Source organism: Ahaetulla prasina, chromosome 4, assembly GCF_028640845.1.
Source record: "Ahaetulla prasina isolate Xishuangbanna chromosome 4, ASM2864084v1, whole genome shotgun sequence".
Lineage (NCBI taxonomy): Eukaryota > Metazoa > Chordata > Lepidosauria > Squamata > Colubridae > Ahaetulla > Ahaetulla prasina.
Genome location: NC_080542.1, coordinates 100,862,043 through 100,885,077, shown reverse-complemented (window position 1 = coordinate 100,885,077; position 23,035 = coordinate 100,862,043). Strand labels below are relative to the sequence as shown.

General features: G+C 35.1%; 1 protein-coding gene across 1 annotated transcript; it reads right to left on the bottom strand.

The window, feature by feature from the left end:
* Positions 1-1,189: 1,189 nt before the first annotated feature.
* Positions 1,190-22,392, bottom strand: DAZL (deleted in azoospermia like). The gene is made up of 10 exons (XM_058183523.1): positions 22,258-22,392; positions 21,825-21,916; positions 21,127-21,178; positions 17,773-17,839; positions 17,299-17,429; positions 12,662-12,739; positions 10,663-10,710; positions 6,590-6,694; positions 2,204-2,302; positions 1,190-1,243 (listed from the first exon to the last, which is right to left on the bottom strand). The coding sequence occupies exons 1-10, from the start codon at positions 22,294-22,296 to the stop codon at positions 1,190-1,192; spliced, it is 765 nt and encodes a 254-aa protein (XP_058039506.1). The 5' UTR covers positions 22,297-22,392.
* Positions 22,393-23,035: the final 643 nt, after the last annotated feature.

Below are 23,035 nucleotides of genomic sequence, written 5' to 3'. Positions count from 1 at the left end.
TGTTTCATCTCCTGAAAGTTAAGGGATACATTTGTGCTTTTATTTATTTTATCTACAGATTTATTTACCCTTGAAATTGAGGGAGAGTAAAAGACACACTATACTTGCCAACACTAAATGTTCAAATCTAACCATGCAAAACTAATATGATTTTTCCAAAAGGTACATAAATGAAATCTTAATACTTTTCTTTGTAGACATAAATTCAATTTAAGGCTATTTGAACATTTATAACATAACTACTTTCTCAATGTTTAAGTCTCATTGCGAAATCAAAACAAGCAATGTTAATATTTAGGTCAACTTTTTTGTTGTTATGTTGTAATTCTCCCTGGCTAAACCAGTGACAAAAGGAATCCACCTCAAGAGTTTATTGTGGAATTTTACTGATATAAAACTAAAGTCTACATAATTAAACAGTTTTACAAATTCTTTGATTTAAAGCTGGTGACCAGTTTTAAACAGCACAAGATCATATAGTACTCGTTCTTTCCACAATTTTAAGATATTTTAGTCAGTAAATATACTGTATTATAAAAAAGTGTAACTCATGAAGTATAGTTAATACTATTAATTACATCCATGAGTACACTTTTATTCTTATCAGTTTGATAATTAAGCAGCACACACAGCTAGTGAATGAAGTCCCCACTGATTGGATATGTAAGGCAATACAGTACTGTACTGAGTATGTATTTGTGGCAATAATTGATACGCAACTGGATGTCTGTTTAATCACCTGATTCAAGTACAGTTTTAAAAACTTCTCTTGCAAAAAAAAAAAAAGATCCTCCTATTTTAAGTGTGTGCTGGGAGAAAGTTAAAATGTTAGAAACAAATATCAGCATGCTGTAAAATGTATTTTAAAGCTTAGAAGCACAACTCAGTATTCAGAAAGTTTCAAAAATTCCAACTGTTAAACATGAAATTTTCTGGTTAGTAATTAGAACACAGAAAAATCTAGACCAGATAAATTATACAAACATGTCTAGAAATAAATAACATAAATTCAAACATAGAGAAACATATCGGATACAAACTTCAAATGAACTCCAACTTCAAATAACTTTTGCTAGTAGGACTACATAATTGCAGCCCATTGTTTTGTCACAAATATTAAACTGCAAGTTTTTCTACCTTTACAAATGACAAACATGAATATTTCAGGTTTTCTATATCTATTGTTGAGTCAAACAGTTTTAAGAACAGCTCTGCTTCTTCTAAAATGATGTGCTCTCTTCTCCTACAAATGAAGATTAAAGAAGATAAATTAAAACACAGCCAGATTGAAGTTAAAATGTCTTATTATTTACTTCTAAAAATAAAGCTCTTGGATCAAAGAACAAACCAATTTAAGAAAACCCTGGAAGTAAAAAAAGCTATTTGTGTAGTTTCTTTCCATACTCGGGGACAATTTAGCAAGATAACAAATAATTATCAATTACAAACTATTTTATTCACATTATTTACATATTATAAAAGCAGTTTTTATAAACTTCCTCTGGAAAAGCATTTTGTCCGTTGTAAAAGTTCAAGTAAATAGTATTAAATATTAAAAATTACTCCTTTTATAAAGCAATAAGGAAAAAAGATTATTAATGTAAAAACTTTCTCTAAGATAAGAATCCTTATGTTAATAAAGTGGACTTTTTCTGTTTTTAAATTTAAAAAAGGAATTATCTCTGCCATTAATTCTACACACTTGGTTGCGTTGTAGGTATAAAACTACCTTTCTGCTATTTTCATAATTTATTAGATTGTTATTTTGATATCAAATACCAATTAGACATTTAAAACTGACCTAAAACATAATAAATAAATAAATATAAATATAAAAGATTAAATTAGCTAAACTGTGTTCTGGTCTATGACTACAATAATATATTGATTATTTATTCATTTATTCTGCAGTGTAGAAAGTAAACGTAGAATTTACTTATGCATTCTCTATTTTATAGCTTCTTTGTGATGTGTGAAGCTGCTGTCAAATTTCCATCATCAAAACAGTGTAAACAGAATTTGAATACCAAATTAGAATGCAACAATAAATCTATAAAGGAGGCAAATACTTAGCTGTAGCCATCTCTGTGAAATCTGGAGTCAGAATATTTGCCATACATACTATACCTGTAAATTTGATCTTCTCCAATAATTCCTAATAACAGATCTCTAAAGCGGTTTTATATTTCTGTTTTATTGATACCTTAAGATAGTCCTCTTGAGTTACAATATTGTTCCTCAACCGATTATCTGGATTACATAGACACGATACTACTGTCTGTATGCTGCGATCCACAGATTTCTAAAACAATTAAACTTTATTAATATATTGTAAACATTGTGTTCGATGTTTTCTAATGCCTGAACTAATGTTGTATAAAGAGATAACCTCAGTCTCCTCGTCTGCTTCCATTTTCATTCCTTAAAAGCCCTATATGTATGAATCTAAATCTGATTACAAAACAGCCAAACTTCAGTCAGATAAGAGGTATGAAGAATGGACATTTTAAAAACTGTCTTCAAACAAAACTGCACTACAGAAAGTTGAGCATTTGCTACTTAATTTAAACATGAAATTTTGAATCATGGATAGTCAATTACATTATATAGGAAATTCATACATGGACACAAATTGTCAATTCATGCTTTAGCAATTGGCCATTTATAGGCTTTTTAGCAAATATAGATGTTGACAGATGTAACAGATCAATCTTCTAATGTTTTGGAATATCAGTTTATAACCTCTACACACAAGACACTAAAAAAAAAGCAATGCACACATACTACAGATAGTCCTTGCTTGCCAATTGCCTCATTCAGTCATTGTCACTGTTGTTACATGATCACCATTACAGACAGTAAGCAGCATACAATGGGGAATATACTGTATTTTTCAGTATATAAGACACACTTCCTCCCTCCCAAAAGTGGGTGGAAATGCCTGTGTCTTATACAGTGAATGTTGCCGAAGCCCCACCCACCCACCGGCCCCCATCTGGCAGTCTCTGCCTCCCAGCAATTTACCTCTTTGCAGCAAACAGTGAACAGCCTAGTCAGCTTCAGCACAGCCTGATTTAGCACAAGAAGCTGACTGGGGTTGGATGGGCCTCCCAGAATACCACCTATCAGCTGTTCCAGATTACAGGGATCACCACCGTTGTCACCCATCGCTGCTGCCTATCACTGCCTCCTTGCATCCCATTTTCAGCCTCCGCACATCCTGTTTTTGGCTTGTTCCAGGCGGCAGGGATAGGTGGTGGCGGTGGTGAACCCTGCCGCCCAGAACTTATAGGCAGTATTCTGGGAGGCTGATCCAACCGCCAATCAACTGCTTGTGCTAACTCATGCTGTGCTGAAGCTGACCAGGCTGTTCACTGTTTGCTGCAAGGAGGTAAATTGTCATGAGGCACAGGCAGATTTTCCCCCCTTGTTTTTCTCCCCAAAACCTAGGTGCGTCTTATACTTTGGAGCGTCTTATAGGCCAAAAAATATGATACATAGAAAGCAATGTGCTGGCTTCCAGCTGTTGTCATGGTAAGATCAGACATGGGAAGTGTATCTTTGCACGCCTGTGCCAAGTTCTCCCTATTGGTGGGCTCTGAAAGAAGCCAAAGCCACCCTGTGGGGTGGGGTGGGGTGTCACCTGTGGGGTGACAAAGCAAAGAGGAGCACTCTGAGAGGTCCAGAAGAACTGCATTTTTCCTGCCTGACCTGGGGCTTTTTTTCCCTCTCAGCCACAATAAGGAGAAGAGGCAGCCCAAAGATAGCTGCCATGAAGCTGAGGCAGCTGACGACCATCTAAGCTTTGTTAGGAGCGGACTTTGGTAAACAATGTGTGAACTGGATGAGAGGATATTCTTTTATTAAAACTTAATCCCAAGAAAATCCAGGGAGATTATTTATTTAGAACTATTAATCAAAGTGGCAAATAAGTACTTTGAAATTTACTAAACCAGAAGAATTAGAGAGGAAAAAAATTTTCTTTAAAAATGCAGAAAATTGCATGCGAAGTGAGAAGATGTGGTATTGAAAAGGCATTTTAAAATGCTGAAAATACAGATTTAAAAAATTAATATGGCTTTATTACTTGAATTATAATTTAAAACAATTAAAATCAAACTTGCCAGTAACAACATTGTGAAGTAGAGAAATGCCATCTATTGATGAGAGGAAAATATACAAGCCTGGGAATAATTATTTGAAGGACTGTGAACATATTTATTGGATTCATCTATCCTAAGACCACTGGAGACTTGAATATTTAAATATGAGAACAGGGAAGATTTTTAATTAAAAAGACCCCTGAATGTTGTGTTATATGATTAAATTCATAAAAGTGATTTGAGCAGGCTTTGATAATCCCCTGGTATATTTAAATTTGATTGATTATCTATGGGACATAAAGAATTGTGACTTGTGTAAGTTCAGCTTTGAATAAATGGTTCTTGGACTATTGGCCAAAAGTGGGATCTACTAAAACAAGATAAAACACAACACAAGGAGGAAATGAGTGGAATTTTAAACAAGATGGAGCTGATGTTCCAAAACATTAAGGATTTTATACAGAAACAACATAAGGCAATTATGGAATTAATGGATGGCATAGACCAAAACTGGAAAATATTATACAAGGCACAATGAGCAAAGACCAGGACCTTCAGGAAAGGAAGGAACCAGCAAAAGGAATGGAGAGAAAAGCAGAACTGAGAAACCAGCAAAAAGAAGATAACAAGAAAGAGATATCATCAAAATTAATAACATCTAAGGAATTCAAACAGGGGGAAAACATTTCAAGAAATTTAAAAAGAGAATGGGAGAAACAGGAATATATTTTGGGAAAGGAGATAGGGGTTAGATCAGATAGTTATAAAATTAGACAGTGGAAGAGAGTAGGGAGAAAAAGTTAGACTGAACAGTCAGGATGCAGATGTAGACACAGACAGAGACAAAGATTTAAGAGAAGAATATGGGAAGAAAATTTAAAAAAAAAGACTTAAAGTACTGATGTGGACAAGAGATGATGGATAGAAAAAGAGAAAAAAGATCCTTCAAGAACATATTTTAAGAAAAACATTAGAATTATATAGACAGGATGATTATTTTGTATGTACTGTGATAGGCACTAGGATAATATTTTAATAAAAATAGATATGAAAAGTGAATTATGGGAATTATGAATAAGAAGCAAGCATCAAAAATGGGAAAATTAGAGATTGAATGATGGTACGATTAAACATGCCTAAATAATATGATTAGCAGTGAAATAATAAAATCAAATGAGTAATTAAAGAATTAAAGAATATATTTTAATACAAGCATGCAGAATTACGTAGATTGGATGAATGGAAAGAATATGAATAGATCTATATATTTAAATTATATTGCAATTGGTATTAGAATTGTACATTGAAACACTGAACAATAAAAGAATGAAGGATGAAATTTTAATATAAATAGATGTGAAGAGTTGAATAAGGGAAATATGAATAATAAAACAGGTGAAAGATGAAGGACAGAAAAGAAATGTCTTTTAATACTATGGTGACATGAATAAAGGTTAAAATAGAGACAGAAATAAAAGGGGAATAACAGTATACATATTTTAATATAACAAGATAAATGTAATAATAAGTGGGAAGTTTAGAAATTGACGTGGTAGTTATCAGGTATGTTTAAACAATATGAAATAATGGAAGACTATAACCGAATGTAAATGTATATTATTGTTAGAAACATCTAAGCGGGATAAATGTAATAACCATGAGAAATAATACATTTACTTGTACCAAAATGTATGATACCCAGGTGTCACGTATTGATATGTAGAAGTATTATAAAATAAAAAACTTGACGAGAGAGAGGGGGGGGGGGACGGAGGGAGGGTGGGAGAAGGAGAAAAAAAGAAGGAAGGAAGGAAGGAAAGGAAGAAAGGAAGGTAGGTAAGTAGGTGCTGGCAGTTGCTAATGCATTACACATTCAAACTGGTGTAGTCCCAGTCCGAGTACTCTCTTGTAATCCTTTCATCCCATATCTCTTAACTGGAGAGAAATAAAGCCAAGCAATTTCTTTAGGCAATATCTGGAATTTGTCCTGTCTTCCCCATTGCACAGAATTTGAAAAGGAAGGGACTACAAGATAGTAAGCGAGTACGCAATAGGGACTACACCAGGCTATTTACATTGTGCTCCCACAGCTGCCATTGCTTTCAGGTTCAGTCCCCACTGAGTGCCTGTTTACAGTCTTGTAATCCCTTTCTCTCCACTGAATGAAAATAAAAACACTAATTCCCTTCTTTTTAATTATCCCAACCCAGGTGACATTCCAAAGAGTGGGGAGTGGTTAGGAGGCAAACAAAAACCAAAGATGCAAAACAGATGAGTTTTGACACCCTGGAAAATACAACTATGATCATCTGATATACTACATTGTGACCACTTTACTTAGTGACAAAATTGTAAATCCCAATTGTAGTTAGCAAATAAAGGTTACCTGTATTATTTATATTTTATTCTTGCTTTTCATTTATTATACATCCAAGGTTTGATTATTCTTTATTTAAAGAATATTTATGTAAAATAAATCATTATACCTTTTGTGGACTGTTTGCACATGACTGTGCAGTGTCAGTCATAGAACACTCTGCTTGGTCAGTTCCTACATCCATTTCACTACCATAATTCACTGTAGTATATGCCTGTGTAAAATTTAAAAGAATTAATAGAAATGGATGCTATCCATTCTATGAACTGATCAAAGAAATCTCAAATAGAAACTACAGAAAAAACTCAATGTTGCAGGTGAGATACATAAAGCTTAATTATAGCATTTATTTATTATTTGCTTATACAGTGGTACTTTGGTACTTGACTGCTTTGAAACTCATCTAATTTGGTACTCAATGTGTTTTGATACAAATTTTTTTTTCTCCACTATTTGCTACATAACACACGCTAGTATTTGTCGCTGTCAGCGGCCTTGTGACTCACTACATTATTCCCTATGGGAATTTTTTTTGATACTCATCATTTTTGGTTCTTATTGTGCATCCCAGAACCAATTAACGATGAGTACCGAAGTACCACTGTATTTGGCAGACATACAGCACTTTGACCTACTGAAAAATAATAGATAGCATCTTGGAAATTGTGGCTTCATTCATTTATAATCAAACTAGTTAAAATAATCATGTAATGCTAATGCTTTAATAGATAAGATGACTAAGTTCATTTCCAGCAGCAACTTTGTTGGAATACATGTTCTGCAATTGTTGTATTGCAACAATTACAGAATTATTCAGCCTGTAGATGGCAGTACTTAGTTTGCATATATGGTTATAATCTATGATTCCCTTTATGTTCTGAGGGGTTTCCTATGACAGTTGAAACTGTTAAGAGCAAGGCCCACAGTGACTGTACACTGTATACTTTATTTTTATCTGTATGGCTATGTAACCATAGTAAGCCAATTTGTATGGCTATATTATAATCCTCTGCTACCATTTCTATAGAATAAAACATAATTTTCTAGCAGGTTATGGGCCCAGGTAAATCAGAGATGAAATCAGTATAAAACTAGAAATACAAACCCAAATTAGAGGAGAAATATAAAGTTTAGCACAGAACAGAATAAACCAGTCATAGCCAGCAACAATAAATAACTGCAAGAAACAGCAAGAAGACTGTAACAAAATAAATAAATAGAAGAAAATGGCCAGTAACAAAGCTGCAACAAAGATTTCATTTGCAAATCTGACAAATCAGATTGCCAGTCGAAGCTCAGAGAACAATTTCTCAGCATAAAAGATTATCCAATCATTCATATACATAAATGTGAAACTGCTAAAGAAACATTTAAATGATTACAAAAGGTGCATGAGAGTTAATCTAAGCAACAAGCTATATTTGATTAGAAAACTATACCAAACCAAGCTGATGAAAGGCGAGGAGGATATGCAGGATTACATAAGGTATACCTTGGAAATGGTTGAACATCTTGATAAATATATAAGAAATAAAAGACTGTACTGTCACAGTACTATTACTTAATGGTTTGCCAGAAAGCTATGAAATGCCTATCACAGTGCTTGATTGTACTTCCAGATGACAAGCTAACATAGGAATATGTTAAGGGCAAGATGAATGTAAAATAGAAAGCATTAATAGTGACGGTGTTTCTGTCACAGAGTCGGTTTTAAAAATGAAAAATTGGAATAAAAAGATGCATGAAGCAAGAAACAAGTGAATGCTTTGTATGCAAGAAAAACAGTCACTTAAAAGTAGGTTTCAGAATCTGGAAAGCTAGAATGCAAAAATCACAAAAAGCCAAAAGTGTGAAAAAGAAACTGATTTTTCTTCAGATAATGTACATATTTTTCAATCCAAAAGTTGCACTTCATCTTTGCAAGCATGGTGTGTTGATTCAGGAGCTATGAATCACATGACAAGTGGTAAGTATTTCTTTATTCACCTTAAAATAGAAACAATCACCACAGGTAATGGCCAAATGAAATCAGAAAGAACAGAAGATGGTTTTCTTTACTATCCTATTTCTCAGAATGTCACCAGAAAGATATTTGTAAAAAATGTACTATATGTCACTCCTCTTGAAACTACTCTTTTGTCAGAATAGAAGCTTACAAAACAAGGCAATGTAGTGACCTTTTAGAGAGGACAGCTGCGTTATCACAAAAGGTGATATCTTACTTGCAAAGGTTAAAATTACAGGTAAACTTTTATCAGCTGAACTGCAATCAGGTAGCTAATACTGCCGAAGAGAAAAAAACCTTCAAATTGCATTCACACATGGCACAGACACCTTGGACACAGAAGTCCTGACACAATAAAGAAATTAACTGAGAAAGACTATCCAAGTAGAATAAAAGAAGGGCCGGCACTGGGCCACAAGAAGTTTCAATCAGGAGATACACCAGAAGCAATAAAGGCATCCTAGCCAAACATTTGTCTTATGATGCTCTTCTTCTTATGCTTTATCTGTCAATGTTGGCGATTGTTTGCGATTGTGTTTTTATCAACAGCCACACGAAAAAGTGAGTTTTGTCCAAACTAGTCCGTTAGATTTTGTCGCCATGATGTTCTTCTGCCTGGACCTCGTTTGCCTTCAATCTTTCCCTTTACTTTCCCAGGCAGCTTATCATGTCCTCATTTCTGATTTTGTCAACCCAGCTTATACGTAACTGTTGTCTGTAAATCCACATTTCAAATGCTTCTAGTCTCAAGAGGCTTTCTGTCAGAGACCAACTCTCTATCCATAGAGCAGGATAGAAAAGATGTAACATCTAACAAGCCTCATTTTCAGTCTTAGGCTTATGTTGTAACTGCAGAAGACCTTTTTCATTTTGAAGAATGCTGTTCGAGCTTTCTCTATCCTTGTCTTTACTTCAGTGGTCATGTCCCAGCTTTCATGTAAATTAAAACCAAGATACATGATTCTTTCAACTTTTTCTAGTGGTATTCTTTCTGAATTTATCGGTGGTAAATTAATGGGTTGTTTACTAACGACCATAATCTTGGTTTTTGAGATGTTAAACCTCAAGCCACATTTTTCAGATATTTCTGTGACTCTGTTGTTGAGGAGCTGAGGGTCTTAATGCTTACTGGCAAACAGAACTGTATCATCATCATATCTCAAATTGTTGATCTGAACCCCATTTACTTTAAGGCCAGTATTGATGTTTTCCAGTGCTTCACTGAAAACTGAGTAGGTATTAAAAACAGTGGAGAAAGAATACAGCCTTGTCTGACCTCTCTTTGTACTTCTGCATCATCTGAGTATTTTTGGCCTAGTCTCTCATTTGCTACCTGATGCCAATATAGATTCTTTATGATTCAGATGTCTTTCTTACTTTGCTCACAATGCAGTAAAACTCAGAGATGGGAAGAAGAATGCAAAAGAGACTGCAGCCACCAGAGCCCCAGCAGCTCTAGTGCTTGCTCTTTGGAGAGTCAAGGCCTAAGCAGCAGCAGCAGCAGCAGCAGCATTGTGGACAACCAGGACAAAAATTAGAGAAAGAAAAAGAACAAGAAGAATTATAAGAAATAAGAAACAGAACTAAGAGCTGAAATGGGACTATTATAAAGAGTAAACTTGCTGAGTGGAGGTGTTGGAATACATGTTAGAATGTATGTTGTATTGCAATAATTACAGAATTATTCAGCCAGTAGATGGCAGTATTTAGTTTGCATCTATGGTTCCTTTATGTTCTGAAGAGTTTCATATGACAGTTGAAACCATTAAGCAGCAAGGCCCATGGTGACTGCACACTGTAGGACTATGTAACAATCCTCTGCTACTATTTCTATATAATAAAACAGAATTTTCTAACAAACTTAAAAGATTAGCATCAATTTTTAAAGTGCTACAGAGTCTGGTGCAGACTACTTGAAGTGTTACTTCCAAGTACACTTGTCCAGATATTTAGGTAACTTTTAGAGGCCCTTCTTTGACTGTTTCTGCTAAATTTCAAAAACACCTTGAAGGCACTATTTAATGAAGTGTCAGAGAAATTAAGTTCATGTAAAATTAACAGTATGCCAATATAAAAATAATCACTCAGCAACTAGTACATAAATAAGGAGGGCAGGTCTTCTTTGATTTGTAAATATTAACCACTGAATTTAAATATATACAAGAAATGTGACTTACTGGCACGATGTAATTTCTTGGTTCTCCAGGCGGCCACTGTGGTGGAATCTTAAAAAAAACAGTAAGTGAAGAAACTATTAACAGACTTTTAGCAGAACATAGCATTTAACTTGCTTGATAAAATAATAGGAATACAGTAATGTATCTTTGAGTAGCAACAGCACTTATGATTATATACCGTTTCACAGTTCTTTACAGCCCTCTCTAAGCAATTTACAGAGAGTCAGCATCTGGGTCCTCATTTTACCGACAATCCGGGTCCTCATTTTACTGACCTCAGAAGGATGGAAGGCGGAGTCATCCTTGAGCCGGTGAGAATCAAACTGCCAAGTTTTTGGCAGCCAGCAGTCAGCTGAAGTAGCCTACAGTACTGCATTCTAACCACTGCACCACCATGTCTGTGGAGATTCTCCATCATCCAGGTCATGGTTATCCCAAAGGTGCTTTTTCCAAAAGGCAACTGGATTTTCTTTATTTGAAAGCGTTTTGCCAAATAACTGAAGAAGCTTCTTGGATGAAAAATGAAAAATCTTAAAACAAAAAAACCAAGAAAGTCCTGTTGTTTTTTGAAAAAAGCACCTCTGGGACATCTTTAAATGTTAATTTTTAGAACTATGAATGTTTGCATTCCAAATTTAAAGTAAGTAACCTAAGCTAAGCAACAAAATTTACATAACTCAAAACACAGGAATAGTAATATGGATGATCAAGTTTCGCTTACTTGATTGATAAAATATGTTTGCTTGTCAGGCTTATTTCCTGTTTCCATGCTTATTTCCTGAGCAGCTTGCATATTTTTCTTTGTAAATAAAAGTTAAATACATAAGAAAAAAAGAACCTACAGTATAATCCAATATATATGTTTACTGAGTAATTCCTTTACAAATTTGACTCCATTGCAAGACGGAAAAGCCTGATAATATATCTCCCTTCCCCCAGTCCAAGGGTTTACAGCCTTCCTAAAACCCAGCAGCATTGGGGCTGGACAGATATCAGATGAAATGCTCAGATCTCAGGTCAAATGATCGAGACCAGGGGTGTCAAACTTGCGGGCCAGATGCATCACATGCTGGCCCTGCCCCACCCAGTTTAGCAAAGGGGAAATAAGTCCCAATATGTCATATGACGCTGCTATGAGTTTGACACCCCTGATCCAGATAAAGGGAACAGCAATTGAAAGTTTGCTTTTCTACACCTTATATATTGCATCTCTTGAGCGAGGGAATTCTCCTTATCTTATACGCAATCAGGAGTAGACAATCTTAAAGTACCAATGTCTAACTTTCTTTAATTATATAACAGTGATGGCAAACTTTTGGCGTTCTTGTGTGCTGGAAGTGGCACGCAAAACCATCCTGTGCCGAATGCATGGCCTCGCCGGCTCCTGTCGCATTCCTGTGCTCAAATGCGTGCTGGTCAGCTGGCCATTGTGCGTGTAGTGCTGATGACCCCAGAAGTGCGGCGGTCCATCGTGCATTCGCAAGCCACAATCAGGCCAGGTTCCGTCTTGCGCATGCGTGATGGACCGCCACACTTCCAGTGTCGCCAGCACCCCGCGTGACGGCCAGCTGACCGGTGCACGTTTGAGCACAGGCGACAAGGAGCTGGCGAGGCCGACATTTGGCACGGGACGGTTTTGCGTGCCGCTTCCGGCATGCGGGCCATAGGTTCACCAACATGGTTATATAAGTACTTTTATATAGTTTAAAAGTCCCCACAATTGCTGACAGGTGCAATGTGTAAATGTCCTTATTATTTTTTATCTTTGAATTCTGAATTATTGCAGAGTTTAGTAACAAAAAGCTCCCAGCTGACAGTAAACACAATTTGATATTTATCTATAATATATCCAGCATATATGATCATCTTGCTTAGTTATTCCTACGACTACATTTCAAAGTATCAAGTGGCATGATCTTAAAGGCATATTAAAACATCTTTAGTTCAGATAAAACTTAACTTTTAATTTTTAGATACAAAAACTGAAATATACTCAAACCTGGTAATTATAAGTTGGCTGGTATCCTACAGGAACTTGTTGCTGAATTAATAAAGCTGGAGAACCATAAGGATAGGCCTGCAAGTTAAAAAACAAAAATAGTTTTGGATAGTTTTTTACATGAATACGTCTGGAAATGTTTTGAAAATGTTTCTATACTTGTAAGACAGAAGTCATGGCAAGTTACATTCTACCATAAAATCTTATCGTTAGAATGTGGTTCATAATCCCAAACAAATTATGTTTTGTGCATCAACCAGTTGGCGCAAGCTTTAATCTCTTTTTCTTTTGTGTTATCATTTTTTTTAGTTAGCAATTTTTAGTTGGTTGCCATTTTCAAATGTAATGATTAATTTAAATCACAAGAAACCACTGATTGGCAGCAAATAAATTTATTAAATAGTAATTATACATCATGTAATTTGCTATCTTTTCTTCCCATGTTCACAAAAACAGAATATAAGCCTTCACTCATGTCTGAAAATTGTACAGTACAATAAAGTTTTATCTAAATAAATTGGCAGTAGATTTAGAATGAGCAAGACCTATAGAAATTGTACCTACTACAGTTCTGAAAAAATGTATTTTTGACAAAATTTTCTAATAAAAAAATGGAGGCATTTTAAGAAACCAATATAGCTCGTATCTGCAGAAAGATAAAAAGACCAAAAGAATTATGAATTGCAAAAGATTCTAAAAACACAAAAATGCTTTTTTTTGTACTGTTGTAAAAGAAAGAAAAGGGAGAACCTGCTACTACAAGCAAAATTATTTTATAATAACAGGTGCCAGCAAGAGCGAAAAGTGCAAAACCTTCTGTTTCTTTCACAGTCCCCAAAGTGGAAATAGGTTTGATTGGGCATAAACAAAAGGAGGGAAATAAACTTGAATGAAATAGATTAGGAAGTACCTGGTTATTATGAATGATGGGGCGGTGTGATATCTTAGCAGTTAAGACTCTGGGCTTGTCAGCTCCAACACTGACAGCCTGGGTCAAAATTCAAGTGCTGTGCAACAGGTGAGCTCCCATTACTCACACTAGCTTCTGCCAACCTAACAGTTTGAAATCATGCAAATGTGAGTAGATAGATACTACTTTGGCAGGAACATTACTATGTTCCATATTTTCATGCTGGCCACATGGAAATGTCGGTCAGACAACCCAGGCTCCCTTGGCTGATAATCAGACATGAGCACTGCTCCCTTGAATTGGTCATGATTGGACATGGAAAAACTTTAAACTCTTTTATTATACATACATGTAAATTTATCAGAATGAATGTAAGTTCAATTACATCTGATAGTTCTGAAGAAGCTTCTTCTAAGAGACCTTTTCCAGAATATTAAAAGAAATTATAGAGGATGGGTATACCACAAAAACACTGGAGAAAAGCAAATGTTTAAAAGACAAAAAAAAAAAAAAGAGGCTTCTTATATAAACTATCAGTTTCAGTTATCAAGGAAAATTTAAGGATCCATTATAAACTCAGTCTGTGATCATTTAGAAAATAAATCATTTGGCAAACTTGCCATGGATTTATCAAGAATATATCATGCCAAATCAATCTGATCTTATTTAATAGGATATCAGTTCAGCTGACCATGGACGTGGAAGACATTGATGTGGAAGGTACAATAGAATAGAATAGAATAGAATTTTATTGGCCAAGTGTGATTGGACACACAAGGAATTTGTCTTGGTGCATATGCTCTCAGTGTACATAAAAGAAAAGATACGTTCATCAAGGTACAATACAATGTACCTTGACTTCACTCAAAACTCTTCTAGGAGATTCTATTAGAAAAGATGTAAAAATATAAACTAACTGCATAACAATTTGATACAGAACTGGTTGAAAAACTATCACCTCAAAAAATAAGTGAACGGCTCTGCATTAAGCTGGAAGAAACTGTTGAGTGACATACCAGAGATCTCCTGTGTTAAATACCTTGGAAGAAGGACTTTAAAATATATCAACTGTTTATATAATACAAATATAGAGGTAATAATGAAATCTTAGAAGACAGTATCAGTATTAAGTTAAATATTTACAAACTGGAACAATGACAAAATCAGCAAGATGTATTGCAACAAGGTAAAATGCAAAGTCTTAAAGGAAAATAAAAGATGAAACTTAGGAAGGAACGACGAGGAATAATCACACAACAGAACTTGTAAAAAAAAAAAAAGGGTGTTTGTGAATTACACGCTTAATATGAGCAAATAGTATAATGTGGCTCGCCCCAAAAGGCAAATGTTATTCTAAAATGCATCAACCGAAGTCAAAAGGGAAAGAAATCATTGTCCCTATTCTGCTTTGGTCAGATTGTACCATGAAAGTTGTATCCTGTTTTGATCATTGCATTATAGGAAGGACATTGCCAAAATGGAGTATTTCATAGAAAAGGAACCGTAAGAGGCTAGAAAGAAAAAGTTATGAGGAAATGTTGCAGGTGATGGATATGTTTAGCTTAGAAACACAACAACCATGGGGAGATAAGACAAGCTTTTTTATACAGCACTCATAATTGTTCAGAAGACAGGGCATGAAAGAGTGGCCTTAAATTACAAAGGTGATTAGGTGATGTCCATGGCCCCTTGTAATCCTTGCATGATTAATATTATTACTTCTTAAATGTTCATAACATATAGCAGTGATGGTTAACCTTTTCAGCACTGAGTGCTGAAACTGGAGCATACTTGCGCGTTGGAGCCTGGAAGAGCAGCTGGCAACAGCGCATGCCATAGGTTCACCATCACGGCCATACAGTATTGAGAAGACAAAAATCAGCAATAACAATACAAAATAGAAATAATGGTGAATAATATTCCAAAAACCCAATGGAAAAGTTCAGTTTCATTGGTTTCCAGAGGCCTTCACTGATGGATCCAATAAATTTCCATATTGTTCCAGAATGTAGATGTTGTGATAAAAAAGCAATACTTATTAGCCTTAGCCACCCTCACCCCCAGAAGGATCACTTTGGATTAGTCAATTCCAGTAGAACTAGATAACTTGAAGCTTTGATGTCAGGCCATTTACAACTGTTTTAAGTCAAAACTATTTGATAACAATACATCATTATAAAGTAATTCTTGTAAACCAGTGATTTCTATTATATGCTTGGTTTTTTTAAAAAAATTCTTCAGATTCTTTTGTTTTTATTTACCATGTTTCCCCAAAAATACCACCTACCCCGAAGCCCTAGCCCGATTTCTATGCCTGTACCTAATATAAATCCTACCCCAAAAATAAGCCATAGTTAAGCCCCACTCACCATCTGGTTATATGAGATGGGACAAGGCACATGCATAAAAATCAAGCTAAGGCAGATGTCAGTGGGTGGAGCTGCCCCATGTGCTCTGCATCCACTTACCTTAGGACCATCGCAGCTAGGCCTCCCATGCTCCAACACCTGTAGTGCTGCTGCCTAACTACTTCTGCAGCCATTTGAACCTACTTGCAGCCAGACACTGCAAGGCTTGTTGTGCCGGTGCTGCCGCTTATGGCAGTTTGCCACGAGGAACATCGCACCAGTGCTGCTGCTTGCAACAAGTACACCGCGAGGGTCACTGTGCCTGTGCCGCTGCTTGTGGCAGAACACTGCGAGACTTGTCATACCAGTGCCACCACTTGCATGCAAACTGACGCAACACACTTCCTGATGGCCAGGCCATAGCATATGATCACGAACAAGTGTGAATGGCTGCAGAAGTCGGGCAGCAGCGCAACAAGTGTCAGGGTGTGGGAGGCCTGGCTGCAGTGGTCCTAACGTAAGCAGATAAGACGTCCCCGAAAATAAGACTTGGTGCTTATTTTGGCGTCCAAAGAAAAATAAGACAGAGTTTTATTTTTGGGGAAACATGATAGCTTTTTCAATTTATTAACTATCTTTATTCACTGGTTATGTTTTGTATTTTTGATTTTCTTTTTTGTAATTTTGTTATAAATACAGTACAAAAAAACAAAAAAGTCAAAAATAGCATTTTGAACTGTACATTTAAATCTATGGCTAATCAACCAAAAGTCTGAAAAATAAGTTTCATATTTTAAGAAATAGCAAGAGTTAACAAGTGGGCCACTGCACTTTGCCTCTCCTATAGTCTTCAAGCGACCTTCAGAAGTAGCCCCATGATGAGAAGATTGCAAAAGTCTAACTGCATGGTGATAAAAGTATGAATCACTGTAGCCAGAGCTTTCTATTCTAGTCACAACTGAGCAAACGCTCTTCTGGCCACAGCTTCTATCCACCAGATGTCTTCACATCCCAGACATGCTCAAAAAATAGTACTACCCCTTCAGAAGATAACATGGGAAATGACAAGATGAATAAAAATTCTATCTTATTCAACTAAACTTTAAGGTACATAACTTTAACTCTGACAGCCTCCAGGAACAAAAAAGGTGGGAAAGGACTTTGACAATATCCCCAGACTATTTCAGAGTTAGATACAGAAAGTGGAAATAATTTATACCATATTCTTATGAAATGTTTTTAGATATTAATAATAAGCTTGCATCTGAAAGTATGCCAATTTAGCAACATAATTCACTGGAATATTTTTAATCTAGTTCTACAATTTTACTTTCTCTGAAATGTAATTAAATGACTTAAATTTCATTCTAAAAACTTACCTGAACATATTGTGTGACAGGACTCATCACAGCTGGAGACTGCATATATGTTTCCTGGTTACTCCAAACACTATGGAACTGAGGTGTAGGGGAATTAATAAGCATTGGCCTGGGTGGCACATGATAGGCACCTTGTGGGATAAGAAAAAGTAAAGTTATATCTTCAAAATTTCTTCTACCTAAAAAAAACATCCCAATATTGAAATGTATTTCATTCCTCCACATAAATTAGTAGTTATCAGTAGGCTTCTGAATTATACCACTGACAAGACTTACTGTACTATGACAGTAGTTTTCATATATCCATCCTGCAAAAGAAAGTGAATAACTGATGGTAGAATAGTAATAAATATCAATGTAGTATGTGTGTATCTCCAAGTGTTTTTGCCATCCTTCTATTTATCCAGAAATAAAACTGTTCACTATATCAAGTGGCTTTTCTTTATGCAGCCTGTCAAATTCAATAATACTCACATAAATTTGGGTGTTTCCTTATTGCAGGTCCCAATTTAAGCTTCTTCCCATGAAAGTTTATTTGTGACTATAAAAGAATAATTTAAAGGTTTTGATTCATGTACTCTTCTCAACAGACTAAATAATATCAATAGCTTTGATTAATATAACTTATAGTCTGTAACAATCATAGGTGACTGGAATTCCATATTGCAAATGTGAAGACCACCAGAGAATTTTCTTTCAGGTTAATAATATGAATTATCACTAGCCATATTAAATTTCTGAGACAACTAAGGTCAAGAATGAGAAGACAAGAAGAGCTACAGTATTTCACCTGTTACTAGAAGAGCAAGAAAAATGGCATTGAACAAGTCAATATAGAGAAGAAAAGAGGAATGAATTTTTTTCTATCTAGCTTATTATTCCATTGACAAATGAGTCAACAGTGACTTGATGGCACATTACCAATCATACTGGAAATCCTTTGAATAAAAAAGCAATAATAACATATCGGTGACCAGAAGAGCTAGCAGTACAGATTATAAAAACTACCTGAAGCAGGCCTTCACCTCCTGACCTTTCAGAAATACTTGGAGACCTGACCCTGCAATTCACTGAAGCCTCTTCTGCATTTTTTAATTCTGAAATTTTTATTTTATTTTATTTTTGTGTTTAACTGTTTTTAATATATTTATATATAGCTTTTATGTTTACATATTTATTTGTTCACTGTCCAGAATTGTTCTATGTGGGAAATGGACAATCTCTAAATACAATATATAAAAAATAATAAAAATCCACTTGTGACAATTCCATATCATTTTTTACCATAAGAGGCATGATTAGTGAGGAAATGGGATCATTGTGATCAATTACAAGTCCATCCTTCTACTGATAGTATGCCTGACATATGCACATATATTGATTGACATGTCAAAAGCATCAGATTTGTAGTATCATTGTATGCCCAGCTGTATCTCTGCTCAAACTTTTTTCAATCTTGGGAATTTAAACAATTATTCTAAACTTCTAATTAGAAGCCCCCATGCATTTTATGACTATCTCTGTACATAATTCATATACAGCAATGTATGCAGCCCATCTGGTTTTTGTTAGGCTGAATTACATATATTAAGAGCATCATTGACTAATTGAATAGAACTAATTGAACAGAAAAGAAAATTTCTAGGACTATGTAAATGTAAAATCTATTATGTGGCCCATTCTTCAGATGAAAGGATTGCTAAATGCCCCATGGAATTTTCAGACCATTACAGAATTAAATTCTATTGATGTTACAATTAACCATAGAACAGAGAAGACTTGGATTACAGATGAAATTAAAGCCTTTGAGTAGGCAGGGGTCTGCAACCGTAAACACTCAGAGTCACGTGATCATATATGGACATGTTTCCCACAGAAAATACTTAAGAGCCACAAAACCTGGGTGGTTTTGTGAACTCAACGTCACTCCCATCCAGTCACGTGACCTCCTTGTTACGCCTACCAAAGTTTTGTGGCTCCAGGTGTTTATCTCTCCCCCACATTTGGTTTTTTCCTTCTCCCTTTTTCTTTCCTTTTTCTTCTTCTTCTCTCTCACGTTTCCCTTTCTCTCCCTCCAGCTCTCATTTCTCTCCCCCTCTCCTATTCTTTTTCCTCGCTCTCATTCTCTTCTTCCATCATTTTCTCATTTCTTTCTCCCCTTTTCTTTCATTTCTTTTTCTCCCTCTCATGTTTTTCCTCTCCCTTTCTTTCTTTCTCCCCCTTCTCACTTGTTTCCCTCTTTTCCCTCTCATTCCCTTCCTCCAGCTCTCTCATTTCTCTCTCTCTCCTCTCTCTCTCATTCATTTCTCTTTCCTCTCTCACATTCTCTCCATTTTTTCATTTCTCTCTTTTTCTCCCCTTTTCTCTCATCTCTCTCTTGCATGCAAGTGCGCACAAGCAGGATACCCTCCTGGGCTGGAATCACGGCAACGGTAACAACTCCTCTGGCTGCCACCACTGAGTGCTTAGGTGAGGAGCCAGCGCTTGCGCAGGAAAGTCAGAGCTCTTCCCTCCCTGCATTTGGTAGCGGAGGCTGCTTGTCCCCGTTCCCCTCCTTCCTGAGCCAACATGAAGGGAACCAAGGCTGGCCCTGAACTCCCGCAAAGGACACGGAATCACAAAAAGCAGCCAGTCATGGGCAGTGCAGAGAAAACACTAGGGATGCTTCAGCCATGCAGCTCTGCAGAGAAGCTCATTCCTTCTAAGGCAGAGAGCAGGTCACACAACCGGGTCATGCCAGTGTCTCAGGGCAGAGACCAGGTCGGCAAGGAGCAGCAGGAGAGGGGTTAAAGAGCCACATGCAGCTCTGGACCTGTGGGTTGCTGACACCCAGAGTAAAAGATTGAAACACAAATAGGAAAAAATCTGTATTTTAAAGAATTTTAAATAAGATAGCCTTGAAGATAGTCTGGCAGACATCTCAAAACCCAATTAATCTTCACTTGCATTTTTTCTAGTAAAAATTATTCTAATTTTGCAACTTGAATTCCATAAAGAATGCCAGAATCCAATATAAGGAAACTTATCCAGTTTTCTTGATCCGTTTCATTTTTTCACCAATCATTTCTTAAATCCAAGTATTATTAACTGAATGCCACACTTCAGAAACGGTTGGGAAGGTAGCATTTTTTAAATTTTTATTAATTTAACTTCCATTTGCAAAAAATATTTTATTATTTTTAGACAAAGCTATAACGATAAAATTTTCAATGCACAAATTGCAATATTTTCCTCATCAGTAGGCAATGCTCAGATAAAACTGGTTTGTGTCCTTTCCAAAGAAAAAGATACATTTTATTATTGGATAGTATTAAGATACCGAAAAAGACCAATAGAAGAGATTTGTGGCTCAGGATTAAAATGAAGGATGCCCTTTGAACCCGGAACTCCCTACTAGCACTGATCATGTTATCTTCCATGCTAACAAGAGTTATTTGGATGCATTTGTATTGGTTACACACTAGTTATGATTTAATTCAGACTTGACATCTCTCTTGTTCAGAAGTGAATTTGGATTAAAATATAGGCTATACCAAATGAATTCATATAAGGTTGTAATAAATTATATTCACCATTTGAAAGCTATTTGGAGCAATAATTCATTCTCAGTTAAATAAACTTCTCTTATTATTTTTATAATCAAATCAAGTTAATGCAATAATACAAGTACTTGGTCTGATGACTATTTTGTTTGGACATGAGACTATTAAAAGCTGTATAAAAAGGGCCATCTACGTTCCAAATAGTAAACAGATTCTAAATATCAACAGTCTGACCAATACAAAGGTTTCTAAATTATTCCCGGTAGACCCCAAATGAACAACTTACTTCTACTATTTTCTGTACATCTACATTGTCCAAAAATGATACAAATCCGTATCTACAAAGATAAATCAAAAGCACAGTATATCAACATTCCATTTGAATTAATGTAATTCAATGTTTTGCATTAAAATGGTTGCATCCAGAAAAGTAGAAAACCAAATATCACAGAGATAAACAGTTCAAATTAATGAGAATGTTTATATCCCTCCAAGGAAAATCTTATGCACTTCTCAAACTAGATGACCAATGGCTATTTTTAATACAAAGGAGATTGAAGGTAAAACTTTTAACTTGACCTGTGGTTCTGTTTCTGGTGATATTATCTATCATTTATTATAGTTTATATATATATATATATATATATATATATATATATATATATATATATATATATTTCATTTTTTTAAAACTGATATCCTACCATTTGATTATACAATAAAAATTAAAATAATGCACAATATAGTAACATTACAATTAAACATATCAGCAACAAAGGACTGACTAATTAAAGCTAAGAGTATCACTGAATAATTTAAGTTTATGCCTGAAACTTGCCGTTCAGTTTACAAACTTTTAATTCTATTCATTAATATGCTTCATTACCAGTTAATCTTTGAATACTAGTAGTGTTTGATCTAAGTACTGTAGCTAACAGTTTCACAATTATTTGTTATCAATGCTATCCAAACTAACCAACTTACCCTTTAGATACACCAGTTCTGTCAGTGATTATTTTCACTTCTTTCACTGTGCCATATCGTGTAAAAAAGCCCTGAATTTCTGTCTCATCCATCTAGGGATAAATTATATAAAGACATACTAAACATTATTTGAAGGTAATACTACAGAAAGGCCCTGTAGTAAAATACTGTTAACTTTAAAAAAAGTATTCCAAATCAACTTATTTATTAAACAGCAGTACTGCCAACATAGTCTAAGAACATTTTAAAAGAGAACATATGAACTTCCACTGAAAACTTTGGATCCAATACTTCTTTTTACAATCCTTAGAAGATATCGATGATGGATTTATTTTCATTTGAGATTGCAATCTTCATTGTGCAGAATTCAACTTCTCAAAAGTTTTTGTAAAAACATAATAAACTGAAATCCTATTATGAAATAAATACATACCCTTATATCTATTCCACCCACAAAAATGGTATTTGGCATGATTTTCCCTTCAGGCAGAACATATCCTTGGCTGGTAGCAGGTAACTGAGAGCTTTCTTCCCGTGGAATATTTGTGTTTTGAGAGTCCTGATTTGAAGTAGACTAGAAAACAAATTTTATGTTTCTTTTAAAAATCCTCCTTCTTAAACACTATTACATCCAGAAAATATTCCTCCTTGTGTATATAAAATTTGACACAAATAATGATAGAATACAAAAGGTAACCAAACATATATTCTACTGGTCCAAAGTAGAGAATCCTTGTTATACATTTCTCTAAAATTATTGGAGTATTTATGGTTTCAACATAAATTGCTCAGTTGCAACAATTCAGCTGCTTCCAAGGATACCTTGATTGATAGCAGAAATTTGGTCCTCTTAACCAAGGTCACCAGAATTAAATTTACTATAGCAATCCTTTATATGAATGCTTTTAAACTATTTGCAAACAAGAACCCAGCAAACTTTTATGGAACCTACCAATCAGCTGATCAGAAACACCCTCTTAAAGAGTATAATGCTGAACTACAATACTTGAGCTATGCTGAATGACGGTTATATGAATTGCAGTTAAAAATAACAAGTTAATCAAATATATTTGGATTGGCTTCTGATACATTCTCAGATCACGTTAAAGTAAACACAAAACTTTTTAAAACATCCATCTTATTAAATATGGATGACTTGATGCACTCTTAATATATATCAAGCGCAAGAAAAAAACCTCAATGGAGAAGTT